The sequence below is a fragment of the Lepidochelys kempii genome, chromosome 3, assembly GCF_965140285.1.
Source record: "Lepidochelys kempii isolate rLepKem1 chromosome 3, rLepKem1.hap1, whole genome shotgun sequence".
Taxonomy (NCBI): domain Eukaryota; kingdom Metazoa; phylum Chordata; order Testudines; family Cheloniidae; genus Lepidochelys; species Lepidochelys kempii.
This window is the reverse complement of record NC_136382.1, coordinates 166,203,526-166,216,726: the sequence shown is the minus strand read 5'-3', so window position 1 is coordinate 166,216,726 and position 13,201 is coordinate 166,203,526. Positions and strand designations below refer to the sequence as shown.

Genomic DNA, 13,201 nt, shown 5'->3' with positions numbered 1-13,201 from the left:
TTTAGGAAATTTAATACTCTGTTAATATTCTCCTCTAATACAGAATGAAGATGAGCTCACTGTTCTTTCCCTTTCCTTCATACTTTGTATTTGAAAACTGTTCCACTGGAAAGGTCTTGGAAAAAATTTTGAAGGAGAAGGTAGTTAAGGACATTGAAGTCAATGGTAAATGGGACAAAATACAACATGGTTTTACAAAAGGTAGATCGTGCCAAACCAACCTGATCTCCTTCTTTGAGAGAGTAACAGATTTTTTAGATAAAGGAAACACAGTGGATCTAATTTACTTAGATTTTAGTAAGGCGTTTGATACTGTGCCACATGGGGAATTATTAGTTAAATTGGATAAGATGGGCATCAATAGGAAAATTGAAAGGTGGATAGGGAATTGGTTAAAGGGGAGACTACAACGGGTCCTACTGAAAGGTGAACTGTCAAGTTGGAGGGAGGTTACCAGTGGAGTTCCTCAAGGATCAGTTTTGGGACCAATCTTATTTAATCTTTTTATTACTGACCTGGGCACAAAAAGTGGGAGTGTGCTAATAAAGTTTGCAGATGATACAAAGCTGGGAGGTATTGCTAATTTAGAGAAGGACAGGGATACCCTACAGGAGGATCTGGATGACCTTGTAAACTGGAGTAATAGGAATAGGATGAAATTTAATAGTGAGAAGTGTACGGTCATGCATTTAGGGATTAATAACAAGAATTTTAGTTATAAGCTAGGGACGCATCAACTAGAAGTAACGGAGGAGGAAAAGGACCTTGGAGTATTGGTTGATCATAGGATGACTATGAGCTGCCAATGTGATATGGCTGTGAAAAAAGCTAATGTCGTCTTGGGATGTATCAGGAGAGGTATTTCCAGTAGGGATAAGGAGGTTTTAGTACCGTTATATAAGGCACTGGTGAGACCTCACCTGGAATACTGTGTGCAGTTCTGGTTTCCCATGTGTAAGAAGGATGAATTCAAACTGGAACAGGTACAGAGAAGGGCTACTAGGATGATCCGAGGAATGGAAAACTTGTCTTATGAAAGGAGACTCAGGGAGCTTGGCTTGTTTAGCCTAACTAAAAGAAGGTTGAGGGGAGATATGATTGCTCTCTATAAATATATCAGAGGGATAAATACCAGAGAGGGAGAGGAATTATTTAAACTCAGTACCGATGTGGACACAAGAACAAATGGATATAAACTGGCCACTAGGAAATTTAGATTAGAAATTAGACGAAGGTTTCTAACCATCAGAGGAGTGAAGTTTTGGAATAGCCTTCCGAGGGAAGTAGTGGGGGCAAAAGATCTATCTTGCTTTAAGATTAAACTCGATAAGTTTATGGAGGAGATGGTATGATGGGATAACATGGTTTTGGTAATTAAATATTCATGGTAAATAGGCCCAATGGCCTGTGATGGGTTTTTAGATGGGGTAAGATCCAAGTTACCCGGGAAAGAATTTTCTGTAGTATCTGGCTGATGAATCTTGCCCATATGCTCAGGGTTTAGCTGATCGCCATATTTGGGGTCGGGAAGGAATTTTCCTCCAGGGCAGATTGGAAGGCCCTGGAGGTTTTTCGCCTTCCTCTGTAGCATGGGGCACGGGTCACTTGCTGGAGGATTCTCTGCTCCTTGAGGTCTTCAAACTACAATTTGAGGACTTCAATAGCACAGATATAGGTGTGGGGTCTTTTTTAGGAGTGGTGGGTGAAATTCTGTGGCCTGCGTTGTGCAGGAGGTCAGACTAGATGATCATAATGGTCCCTTCTGGCCTAGATATCTATCTATCTATGAAATGGGAGGCCTCAGGATGTCAGCCTGGAAAGGCTGCTATGACAAAGGGCTCTTCTCTATTTCAGGCATTTATATGTCTTCCATGAGCGGAGTATCTGAGATCAATTTGATAACAAGTATAATGTTTCTCAAGTACTTATTTTTTAAAAATAAACTTTTTGACAGCTCTCTCTAGGGTAGATAAAATCTAGGTTCATATTTAAGCCTCTTATTCTAAAGTGCTCATATTTCATTCTCCACATTTGATGTCTTACAAATCATATGAAGTGCAGCCTTGCTTTTGTTTATGTAACCATTGCTTCTAATTTAAATAGGCATGTTAGCTGCAGAAACCGTGTGCAAAACTACATGGCTATGGGCCTGTTCCTGGATGTCAATAAATGTTTTGCCCTGAATTTCAGTGTGACTTTTAGGAATCAGACCCAGAATTAACTCTCTATATCCTAATATGTCCACAGAATAGTCACAAAAATAGACAGCTTAAATACTTCAGATTGTTGCAACATCTTTGTCATGGTGAGACTAATGACCCTGAACTTCTCAGAACATTCTCAGTAGGAACAATTGCTGTATATGTTGTGAAGTTAGCTTTGGCTTTAATGCTAACATCATTTGTGGGATGAAGCTTCTTGTACAAACCAGAGCTAAAATGCCTTTGTAAATGACAGAGAGGCCCATCTTCTCTGTAATCTTGTATGCTACTGTTTTGTGTTTAAAAAGTTTGAGTCTGGGACTACAGTACTGTACTTATACAGCCATTAAATAGTTTTCTCTTACCTTGTCAGTTTTTGACATTTAAAGATTTTTCCAGATGCAAAGCCAAATTGTCTAATATGTCAGCTATTTCCCAATCTATAAAAATGTAATTACCAAAGACTGAGCAACTTTTGTTTGTAGATTCAACTGGATCCAACTACTTCAGAAAAAAATGAACCAAATAAGAGTTTGGATGGGGTTCAGAAAGAGCTGGAGGAAAAAAAGAGAGAAATCGAAAGAGAAATATCCGAATATCAAAGCAGACTTCTTCAAGTGGAGAAAAATCATCAGGCTTTTCTGGCAGAAGCAAACAGAAAGGTAAAGCAAACAAGAAAAGGGCACGGGGGATGTCAAGGTTCCTCCCCCACTCTGAACTCTAGGGTACAGATGTGGGGACCTGCATGAAAACCTCCTAAGCTTACTTTTACCAGCTTAAGTTAAAACTTCCCCAAGGTACAAATTAATTTTATCCTTTGTCCTTGGAATATCCACTGCCACCACCAAACTCTAACTGGGTTTACTGGGAAACATAGTTTGGACACGTCTTTCCCCCAAAAATCCTCCCAACCCTTGCACCCCACTTCCTGGGAAAGGTTTGGAAAAAATCTTCACCAATTTGCATAGGTGACCACAGACCCAAACCCTTGGATCTGAGAACAATGAAAAAGCATTCAGTTTTCTTACAAGAAGACTTCTAATAGAAATAGAAGTAAATAGAAGTAAAGGAATCACCTCTGTAAAATCAGGATGGTAGATACCTTACAGGGTAATTAGATTCAAAACATAGAGAATCCCTCTAGGCAAAACCTTAAGTTACAAAAAAGACACACACTCAGAAATAGTCATTCTATTCAGCACAATTCTTTTCTCAGCCATTTAAAGAAATCATAATCTAACACATACCTAGCTAGATTACTTACTAAAGTTCTAAGACTCCATTCCTGGTCTATCCCCGGCAAAAGCAGCATACCGACAGACACAGACCCTTTGTTTCTCTCCCTCCTCCCAGCTTTTGAAAATATCTTGTCTCCTCATTGGTCATTTTGGTCAGGTGCCAGCGAGGTTACCTTTAGCTTCTTAACCCTTTACAGGTGAGAGGATTTTTCCTCTGGCCAGGACGGATTTTAAAGGGGTTTACCCTTCCCTTTGTATTTATGACAGGGGATCTTAAGGAAGATTTGAATATTCAGCAAACAACTTATGTGTATATAATATCCCCTAAAAAGAGGTTGTCTTTGCTATAGTATTTCAAAGCACTTACTTCCGATAATTACTATGGGGAAAAATGAATGTGTATAGTCTGTCATAAACTTAATACTTTGAGTGCTGTGTTCACACATCTTCACTGGGACTATTCCAGGGAGGAAGGGCTTGTTAGAGTGGGTCTAATATTATGGTAATCTAGGTAAAGACAAAGGTTACAGCATTGGGGATTGTGAGGAAAGAGTCAAGTGTGATTAAAAGGAGGACGTGGCAGGATTTGAGAAGAGACTGAATATGAGGGAAAGGAAAGAGTTGAAGGTGACAGGATAGCGGTCATAATACTAATATAATAATAATACTAGTAATAATAATAATAGTAATAGTAATAATACTAGTCCTTCTATCCTAGGATTTCATTGTTTCACAAACAATTATTTAAGCCACAAAACATCTCTGTGAAGTAGGTGTCCCATTGTATCAGAGGTGACAGAGGTGGAATGTGGTGAAAATTAATTAATAGCAAATATATAAAGGGCCAGATTCTCTGTGTGCTGCATTGTGTGGTAGTCATCTACACCAGTGTAAAGTAACTTTGCAGTGGGGTAAATGACAACACAAGGTGCAGGGCAGCAGAATCTGACCCAAGAACTTCAGATTTGAAGAGACTGAGCTGGAGCCTGTGTGGCATCCAAGCAGAAGATTTGAGAGGCAGCTGGAGAAATGAGAGCAAATAGAAGGGAGAACCTTGAGGAGTAGTATTTCTACATTTAGCTTAGTAATGCAAGAATTGGAGGCTTTTAGTAGGAATGCTAACACAACTTTTAACTGTTTGGTCTTACAGAGAGCCCATATAGATCCCATACAGAAAAGCTAGTAAAATATGAATGATTGGTCTGAACCTATGAAAACAAGAAAAAGCATGATCTGTTAGATCTGCCAGTGTTGTACAACGCTTTGATTTGTTTAAGGATCTCTTCTCATCTTTAAGTGTAATGTTTGGCTTTTGTGAGCTTAAGTCACACTGAACGTTACTGTAACTTAGTTCTATAGATTTTTCAAAATAGTTATACTTTACAAATTGTACTGAAAAATACAAGGCTTAACAACACTTCAGAATATATATTTACTCAATAGTCATTAAAAAGTCCTCCTTTCTCCTTTTGAAAGAGTTGTCTGCTTATCTGCAAAAATGTGTACCTGGAAGCTTTTCAGATACTCAGTGCCCTAGTTCTTGTAATAAATAACCCATTTGAAATTCTGTGTGTCTTTTTATTCTTTTCATTCCTATGAATTAAAAACATTGTTTTTGTTTTTAAACAAGAATTCTAGTAAACTATTCTTTTTAAAATATTGTAGAATTCTTCCAGTTTTACACATAAAGCAAATTGGTCTTTCCCATTTTAAATTCAAAATAAATATTTATATTATGCAAGCTTACTGCAAAGCTCCTGCAGACAATAAGTACATTTTCTGTGTAGTATTCTGTAGGGGGCCTTTTAAAAATTGTACTTGTTATCTATTTATTTGCCTATAGAATGAAGTAGAAATTCAGGCCTGTCAAGAGAAATTGAATTCATTGGAGCAGTGTCTGAGTGAACAAAAGTTGGAAATGGAGCTCTTGAAGTCAAGTAAAGAGGAATTAAATAATTCTCTGAAAGATGCTAACCAGACAATAGAAGAACTTAAGAAAATTAAGGTATGTATTTTCCCTATAAGCTGTTTAATTTTTGACTTTCAAACTAAATTGCAATGTAGTATCTAGAAAGAGGCATAGTATAATGGTATAAGCACAGAACTGGAAGTAAAGAGCTCCTGAGCTGACCTCTGGCTTTGACTCTGCCTTAATTTCACCAACTAAAATGAAGATACCTTATTTGCCAAGGTCTGTACTTGAAAATTACACCGTGTTTAACATTTTTCACTCTGCCCCTAAGGTTAACCATAACTGACTGATGTGATATTAAACATAACAGTGCAGTGTCGACACTGCATGTTGTAACATCATGTTAATTAACACATTAATTAATACCTTATGAAACTTTCCAGTGTAGACATGCCCCTATTGTCTTTAAATAGTGTTTCATTATGTCACACTCACTTTGTGCGAGCATATCAGTCCTGATGTATGCAGAATTTCCATCTAAATTATTTAGTGATTCTTCTTATGACAGCACTATTTTTGCTAATAATTTAGATAGGAGTGTGAACAATTCCACGTCATTGCAAAAAAAAAAACTGATAAGGACTGTATGAAGTTTTACTTGTAACGCACATAGGTTGGGTGTTTACTGCCAATCAGAAGGGGTAAAGTTTTTAAACCTGTCCATCTAGCTGAATTTTTCTTATCAATTCCCTCTGTATTTTCTAGCGTGCAGTCTTTTTCTACTTCCATTTGTGGTGAATGACGGACTGTAGTTCTGTGCTCTCACTTCAGAAATAAACACATCAAAAAGCACTCATGTAGCACACTGTGGAGCTGATATTGTGGCAAGCAGGCACTGAGTTACAGTACTCACTCCATGCCCAGCTAATGGAGCACTGTGCTTGATATTTACGTATCCTGAGGTGTATTTTATGAGGCTGCTAGATATCCACCATTCATTTATTTTGGCATTCCAATGCACATAGGGTGGACAAACCTGCCTGGACCATGTGCTTTTCAGCTGGGTTTTGTCATTTGTTTATTTCAAATATTATATTTAATTATTATTTCTCTATCAAGGAAATCTACACGCGTAGCTTTCCAATAAACATGGCTTTAATGTTTCTCTGTTGGAATTAGAAGCTGCTATAATTCAATTAAAAGAAAAGAAGTACTTGTGGCACCTTAGAGACTAACAGATTTATTTGAGCATAAGCTGTATTTTCCACTGAATGCATCCGATGAAGTGAGCTGTAGCTCACGAAAGCTTATGCTCAGATAAATCTGTTACTCTCTAAGGTGCCACAAGTCCTCCTTTTCTTTTTGCGAATACAGACTAACACGGCTGCTACTCTGAAACCTATAATTCAATTGTATATTACTAAGTGAACTCCTACTGTACAAATTCATATTATAACTTTTGTCTGGTTTTTTTAGTTGCACTGAACTTTTACTGGCAGATGAGATGTCATTAGTGAGCATATAATGCTTAGACAGAAGAATGGAGTTTCCTGTTAGCAACTAAAAATAATATTTTTATTTTATAGGTGGACAATCTGAAGTGTATAGTTCAACTGAAGAAGCGAAATGAATTTGCTTGTAGTAAAATGGAGATATGGATGAAATCCTGTAAACAGCTAAAGCAGGAAAAAGAAATGTTGCAGAAACAAATTGCTGAACATGGTGCTCTATTAAAGAAACAAAAGCCAAGTATGTGGTAGTTTAATAAGGAAACGCTATACTAGAATGTCATTATAAGTGAATCATAATTAAGGCTGCAAATCATTCACGAAAGTCACAGTTTCCGTGACTTCCCTGAATTTTGCAGCGCTGGTGCAGCTGACCCCAGGACCACCCCAACAGCTGGGGAAGCCCAGGAGCCAACATCACCAGCCACTGCTCTGGCAGCTCCAGGCAGCTGGTCCCTGGAGCACCAGTCTGGGACCAGCGGTGGCGGGGCCCCTGGCCACACCCCTCCCCCCCCCCCCCACAGCAGCATCACCCTGCTCTGTCCTCCCCCCCTGCAGCAGTCTTCAGGAGCACCCCCCCTCCCAGTAGGTGAGATTTAGTCATGGGTATTTTTAGTAAAAGTCATAGACAGGTCATGGGGACGTGACTTTTTGTTTATTGCCTGTGACCTGTCCGTGAGTTTTACTTAAAATACTCGTGGCTAAAACACAGCCTTAATCATGATCCTGTTTCTAGCCTTAATGCATTCATTTATAAAACATGTTTTCAGAACATCCATTATTACATTAGATTCAGATGAGGGGCTAGATCCTCAGCTGGTGTAAATCAGTATAGCTTCTGAAGCTATGCCATTCACACCAGCTGAGAATCTGGCCCAAGATCTGTCTCCTCAAATTTCAGAGTCTTCTTATATGTTATGAATATAAATTTCCAACATCTATGTTTTGAAATCGAAAATGACCTTAGGATGAAAGGGAGCCTATTTTTTTTAAACAACAGTAGAGTGTGGTGTGTAACTTCTTACAAATGCTTTGTTTGAGACATTTACTACTGACAGAATGTAAAATGTTGGAGTGTGTCTGTTCTTTCCGTTGCTGACCATAACAACAAAGAAAATTCACATTCTGGGTATAGATGGCTGATAGTTCAGCATCCACCACGGAAAAATTTACATCTTTTAGAGTTTATACATATGTCCTTCCCAACAGCTTTTGGTGTCCTCCTGGATTGTAGACAGTGAGAGAGGAGCAGCTCTTAAAGTGTTATGCTTCAGACAGTACCTCCACTTTCTAAATATCATCAGCCTGGTACTAGCTGCAGCTTTCTGGGACCAGGAAGTGCTGGAGTTTATTAATTTGAACAAATAATGTTTTTTAAGACACATACATAGGGGTTTTATTGATCACAAACTTCAATCATTTCAAGAGTTGTCAGAGACTAAGTACAGAGCTAAATAGAACAACAATTTAAAGTGATCACCACAATGTGTAAAATACTACAACTTGACTGCCATTATCTAGGGTAAGTTAGGCTAGCAAATATTCATGAGTGTCCAATAAGCAGAATCGCTAGTGGTATAAAAAGGGATCCATATTTCTGAGGTAAGCTATATTCAATTATATAAACAAAAACTGTTAAAATAATGGTAAGGTGGTAATGTTAAGCACTTAAAAGTTAGAAAATGCCAGAATTAATGTTGCCCATGCATGGTGTGTCAGGAACAGATTCCAAAGAATTGGGGTACATGGCATCCTTACAGTAAATATGGTATCAACTGAGATCTCTTCTGTAAAGTAACCTTTACATGATGTCTGTTTTGGTTTTTTTTGGTATAGTTTAGTTTATTGTGGTTGCACAAGGACACACCTTATGTACTTAATTAACAAATGAATGATTGAGATCATTGGAAAGATGAGTTTACAATGCAGAGTCTCCTTAAAGTTATTTGTACAGGTAATGACTCTTTCCTTTGGTCAGGTGCTGATGAGGTTGCCAGTGCAGAAGAAATGAGGTTGAAGCTGGAAGAACTAAAAGAATCTGTAGAAGAGAAAACCAAGGAAGCAGAAGAGAACCTGGAGAAGTACTGCACTCTGATTATTAAGAACTATAAACTAGAGGAAGAAAATGAGATGTTAAAAACGCAGGTCTCTCTGCTGAGTGCTCAGCTGAAACAACCAGCAAATGGTGTTAATTCTCCTTCACAAAATTCAGATAATCCAGTAACACTTAACAATCAGTCAGTTACAGAGAAGAGGTCAGATGAAGACCCTACTAAGCTTTCAGGTAAAAGACAAAGATGCCAAGAAACCAAGAAAGATGATGGGGAACCAAAATCCCCTATACCAGAGACCTTATCTAAAAAAATGAAAAAGGGAGCATTCTACCAACATTCACTGACCCATGAGAATACTGAGTATGAGCCAGACGGACTCCCAGAGGTGGTGAAAAAAGGTAATTGTTACTTTTTAGAGGAGAACTGTCCACATTTGTGGGGAGTGTGTGTGCGCATGCTTATCTAAATAATCGTGTTGTCATATGTGTGACCTGGAAGCATTGTAAAAACTTGGATATCATTGGCCAAATTCAGTCCTGGTATAGGTTGCATAACTCCATTAAACTCAACTTGTCAGAGCTGAGTTTAGTCCCATATGTTTTAAAAAAAAGCCCTATTATACAATTAAGGCTATAAGGGGACAGTATCTTTTGTTGTAGGTGTATGTAATTTTTAGTGGTTTTGTCTTTTGGTCTGTGTGATGTCTGCCCATCTGTACAGTTTTGTAGTAGTTGATGACAAAAGGAAAACAGCCAAAAATTCTGAAATCCAGAATCCTAAAATCAGGTTGTAGTTTTGAAAATCAGTCTAGATAAATTTTGTTGACTTTGGGACTCCTCCAAAAACTTTGCAAAAGTCCTCTGGCAAAAAGAGAGGGATTCCAGGCCCAGTCATTCCCAATATAAAACACCCCTTCCTTCTGGTTGATAGGAAGGGGGAATATTTTTGATTAAACATTTTTGACTAAATGTTTTTTCATTGAAATATGCTGTATTGTCAAAGCCTAAATGTTTCACGGAGATGTATTGATTCTGACAAAGTTTTCGCTGGGAAGGTTTCTGAGGTGCAAAGTGAACTCTTGCAGGGAGGAAGGCCCCCAAATTGAAAACCTGATGTTTTTGATACAATTTCATTTTGTGAAAGCATTTGAAAGGCTTTTGTTTTCATTCCAATCAGGAAAAAAATGAATTCTGAAACCTCGAAAGGTGTCGCAAAACAGAATTGTCACCCTCTGGCCAGCTCTACTTAGAACAATAGAAAAGACATCATTTTCAGATGGAAATTATTTTTCAGTTAATGGTGTCCCTTTTAAAGGAAAAAGGGAACATTTTCTTGGGGAAAACTCTTTTTGCCTTTTTAGTAGAGTTGTTGGAGAGATCCACACGCTTGCCTGAGTTCATATATAAAATTCTGGAAACACAAAATAGTCCTAATAATTCCCCCATTATATTTTATTCAGTGAGTAAATGCCATTTTACTTTCTTATATTATTATCTGTTGTCATCTCCATCTTGAAATGAGGAAGATCAAATTGATTTGAACAATAAAGTAATTTAATCAACTGGTTAATTGAAGCTGTTTATTTTTCAGGGTTTGCTGATATTCCTGTTGAGAAAATCAGTCCTTATGTTTTGCGTAGAACAACTCTAAACCTAAGAACCAGTCCCCATCTTGCTGCCCAAAGCCAAATATTGTCACTAAGTGCCCAAAGTTTACAAAAAGGCAGTTCAGATAATCTTGCCGAGATCTCTAAACTGACAGCTGGTGGCAGCAAATCACAAAAGGTAACTGATCTTAAAAATGTATCTAAATATGCAGGGCATGGGAAATCCACATTATGTATTTATTTATCCAGGTGAGTTTGAAGATATGCCATGGTATATCTGCCATGAATCTACTGAAGACAAGGTCATAAATGTAAATACAATGAATAAAGCTTGGCGTAACAAAGGTCTGGGCATAATGGTAAACTTAAAATTGTTGGTATGATCAAATCTGTGATCTCATGCCAAGTGCTCATTAACTTGGTAAATGGAAATGAGGTAAATCTTCCTACTTTAATGCTCAAATGCACAAATATTTGATTATTTCTTGAAAGACCTGGATGCCTAGAGCAGGGGGGGTATGTGTGCATGCGTATATGGATTACACGCAAAAGCACTCAAAAGTTCGGATATGCCAGAATTAAGGCTCCTTGTCCCAGTCTCTCTGCTCAGCCAGTCCCAGTTTTCCTCTCCTCCCCTTAGCACAGTATAGCACTGCTGTATTTTAAAAGTGATAAATATAAACATTGAAGATTCTTGCTTTTAGAGTGTGTCTGCTAATTCATGCTATTCAGTCACTTGGAATGGGTCTCTCACTTCCTGCTGGTAATTAACAAGGTTCTCCCATACCACTAAAGCATGAGATTTTTTTTTGTTTATGTTGCAGGTAGCTGATACTCAACAGTGCCAAGCGGAAACAGCTATTGAACCCATGGAATCTAGTTCAAGATCTCCTCTTTGCATAAATAAGCAAACCACAAAAGCTGTTGCTGGGATCTGTAGGGAGAATCTTAACACACACAAAGGCAGATGTTCCCTGAGCACACAAACATTGCCTGATCAAAATGAACAAGAAAAAAACTGTATGGTACAGTAAACCTGCAGTTATATCACTTCAGATCAAAATAACCTTTGGAAGATAAATAGTTTTCATGACTAGGTATGAAAACTATATGCCCACTATTTTTTGTCAAAAGCATTTGTATACTACTTTGAACACTAAATCATTTTTATAGGACTTGTTGTTAGCTTTACTGACATAGATATCAGTAAGTGTTATGTTGAAAGAATGGACATATCCATTTTTATTTCTCAATATGTTGGTAATGTAGGTGATCATTCTACAATGTTCTGTAAATAATTCTATAGAAACTTGTCTGAAATAAAGTTTAATAGAAATGCAGTTAAATACCAAACCACACATTACATTACATTAGCAGTATGTGTGACCATGTCTTTTCATGATAAGATCTACCCATCTCTTTGGAGGTCGGCCAAGTGATCATTTCAGTTCCCGTGAGTACCACTTAGCGACAGCTGCAGTCCATCGATTGTCAGTGAGCCTCACTATATGCCCAGCCCATCGCATTTTACTATGCCTGCTCTCAACAACAACATCCTGCACTCCACTCTGCTGTCTGATCACTTCAAGGAGACTCGGACGTGGATTGAAATTCCCAGAATTCTTCTTTCCATCGCCTTCTCCATGACAGACAGTTGCTGCTCCTCTGTCAGTGCCTGTGTTTTGCTGCCGTACAACATTGCAGTACGGTTGAGTTGAAGAGGCTGGTGCATGTTGCCTTGTTGATTTTTCCTTGAGGACATCCTTGATGGAATTGAATGCGCACCGACATGCTTTCTTTCTTTGCGAGAGTTCACCATCCTGATCATGGCGCATGTTAATTTCTTGGCCCAAATAGACATATTTCTCTACTTCTTCTATTTGTTCTCCCTTGATTGTTATTTGGGCTATTGGCAAGGTATCAAACTGCATAAATTTAGTTTTGGAGTGGTTAATTTTCAGTCCAACTTGGCTGTTTTTTGTGTTGAGTTCTCGCAGCATTTTCTGTAGTTTGATAGTATTTTTGGCAATCAACACAATATAGTCCATGAATCCAAGATGGTTAAACTGTTCTCCGTTGATGTTGATTCCACCCTTCTAATTCATGTGCCTCATTACCATTTCAAGGCAAGCTGTGAAGAGTTTTGGTGAAACCATGTCGCCTTGTTTCACACCGTTCTTAACTGGGATGTGAAGGGGAGTATCAAATAAGGTTATATCTGTAGTGTCGTCAGAATTTGCTTCCTTTAATATTTTGATATAGTTTGCGTTGATGCCCTGCTCTGCAAGAGCATTCAACACTTGTACTGATGTCTATGCTGTCCAGCACTATTAATTTCATTGGGTGACCCCTGGTTCTTGTGTTATGTGAAGGAATAAATAACTCTTCCTTATTCACTTTCTCCACATATGATTTCTCAACATTTGCCTTGACAGCTACAGTCCACCTAGCAACTCAGTTCATTCATGTCCAACAGTATACATATATAGCTCCCAACTGAACTAAACGTACTTACCAAACCTATGCTACTTTTTGAAGCGCCAGTATTCAAAGGGAACACCAGACTGCCTTGTTGTGTACACCGCTGCAGTAGTTAATGCTAGCTATACATCACGCTCTTCACAAGAATTTACTAGTCCTGTAAGAATTTTTCTTGAGAAGGGGAAGAAATGCCTTAACACC

General features: G+C 38.1%; 1 protein-coding gene across 3 annotated transcripts in view; it reads left to right on the top strand.

The window, feature by feature from the left end:
- CENPF (centromere protein F) overlaps positions 1–12,931 on the top strand; it is a 68,283-nt gene extending 55,352 nt beyond the window's left edge. For all 3 annotated transcript variants that reach the window (XM_073338918.1, XM_073338916.2, XM_073338917.2), the window contains 6 exons: positions 2,687–2,863; positions 5,283–5,444; positions 6,938–7,100; positions 8,838–9,311; positions 10,504–10,697; positions 11,344–12,931. In XM_073338918.1, coding sequence (XP_073195019.1) covers positions 2,687–2,863; positions 5,283–5,444; positions 6,938–7,100; positions 8,838–9,311; positions 10,504–10,697; positions 11,344–11,553 — 1,380 coding nt within the window. In that variant the 3' untranslated portion in view covers positions 11,554–12,931. The remainder of the gene's footprint in view (positions 1–2,686; positions 2,864–5,282; positions 5,445–6,937; positions 7,101–8,837; positions 9,312–10,503; positions 10,698–11,343) is intronic.
- The last annotated feature ends 270 nt before the right edge of the window (positions 12,932–13,201 follow it).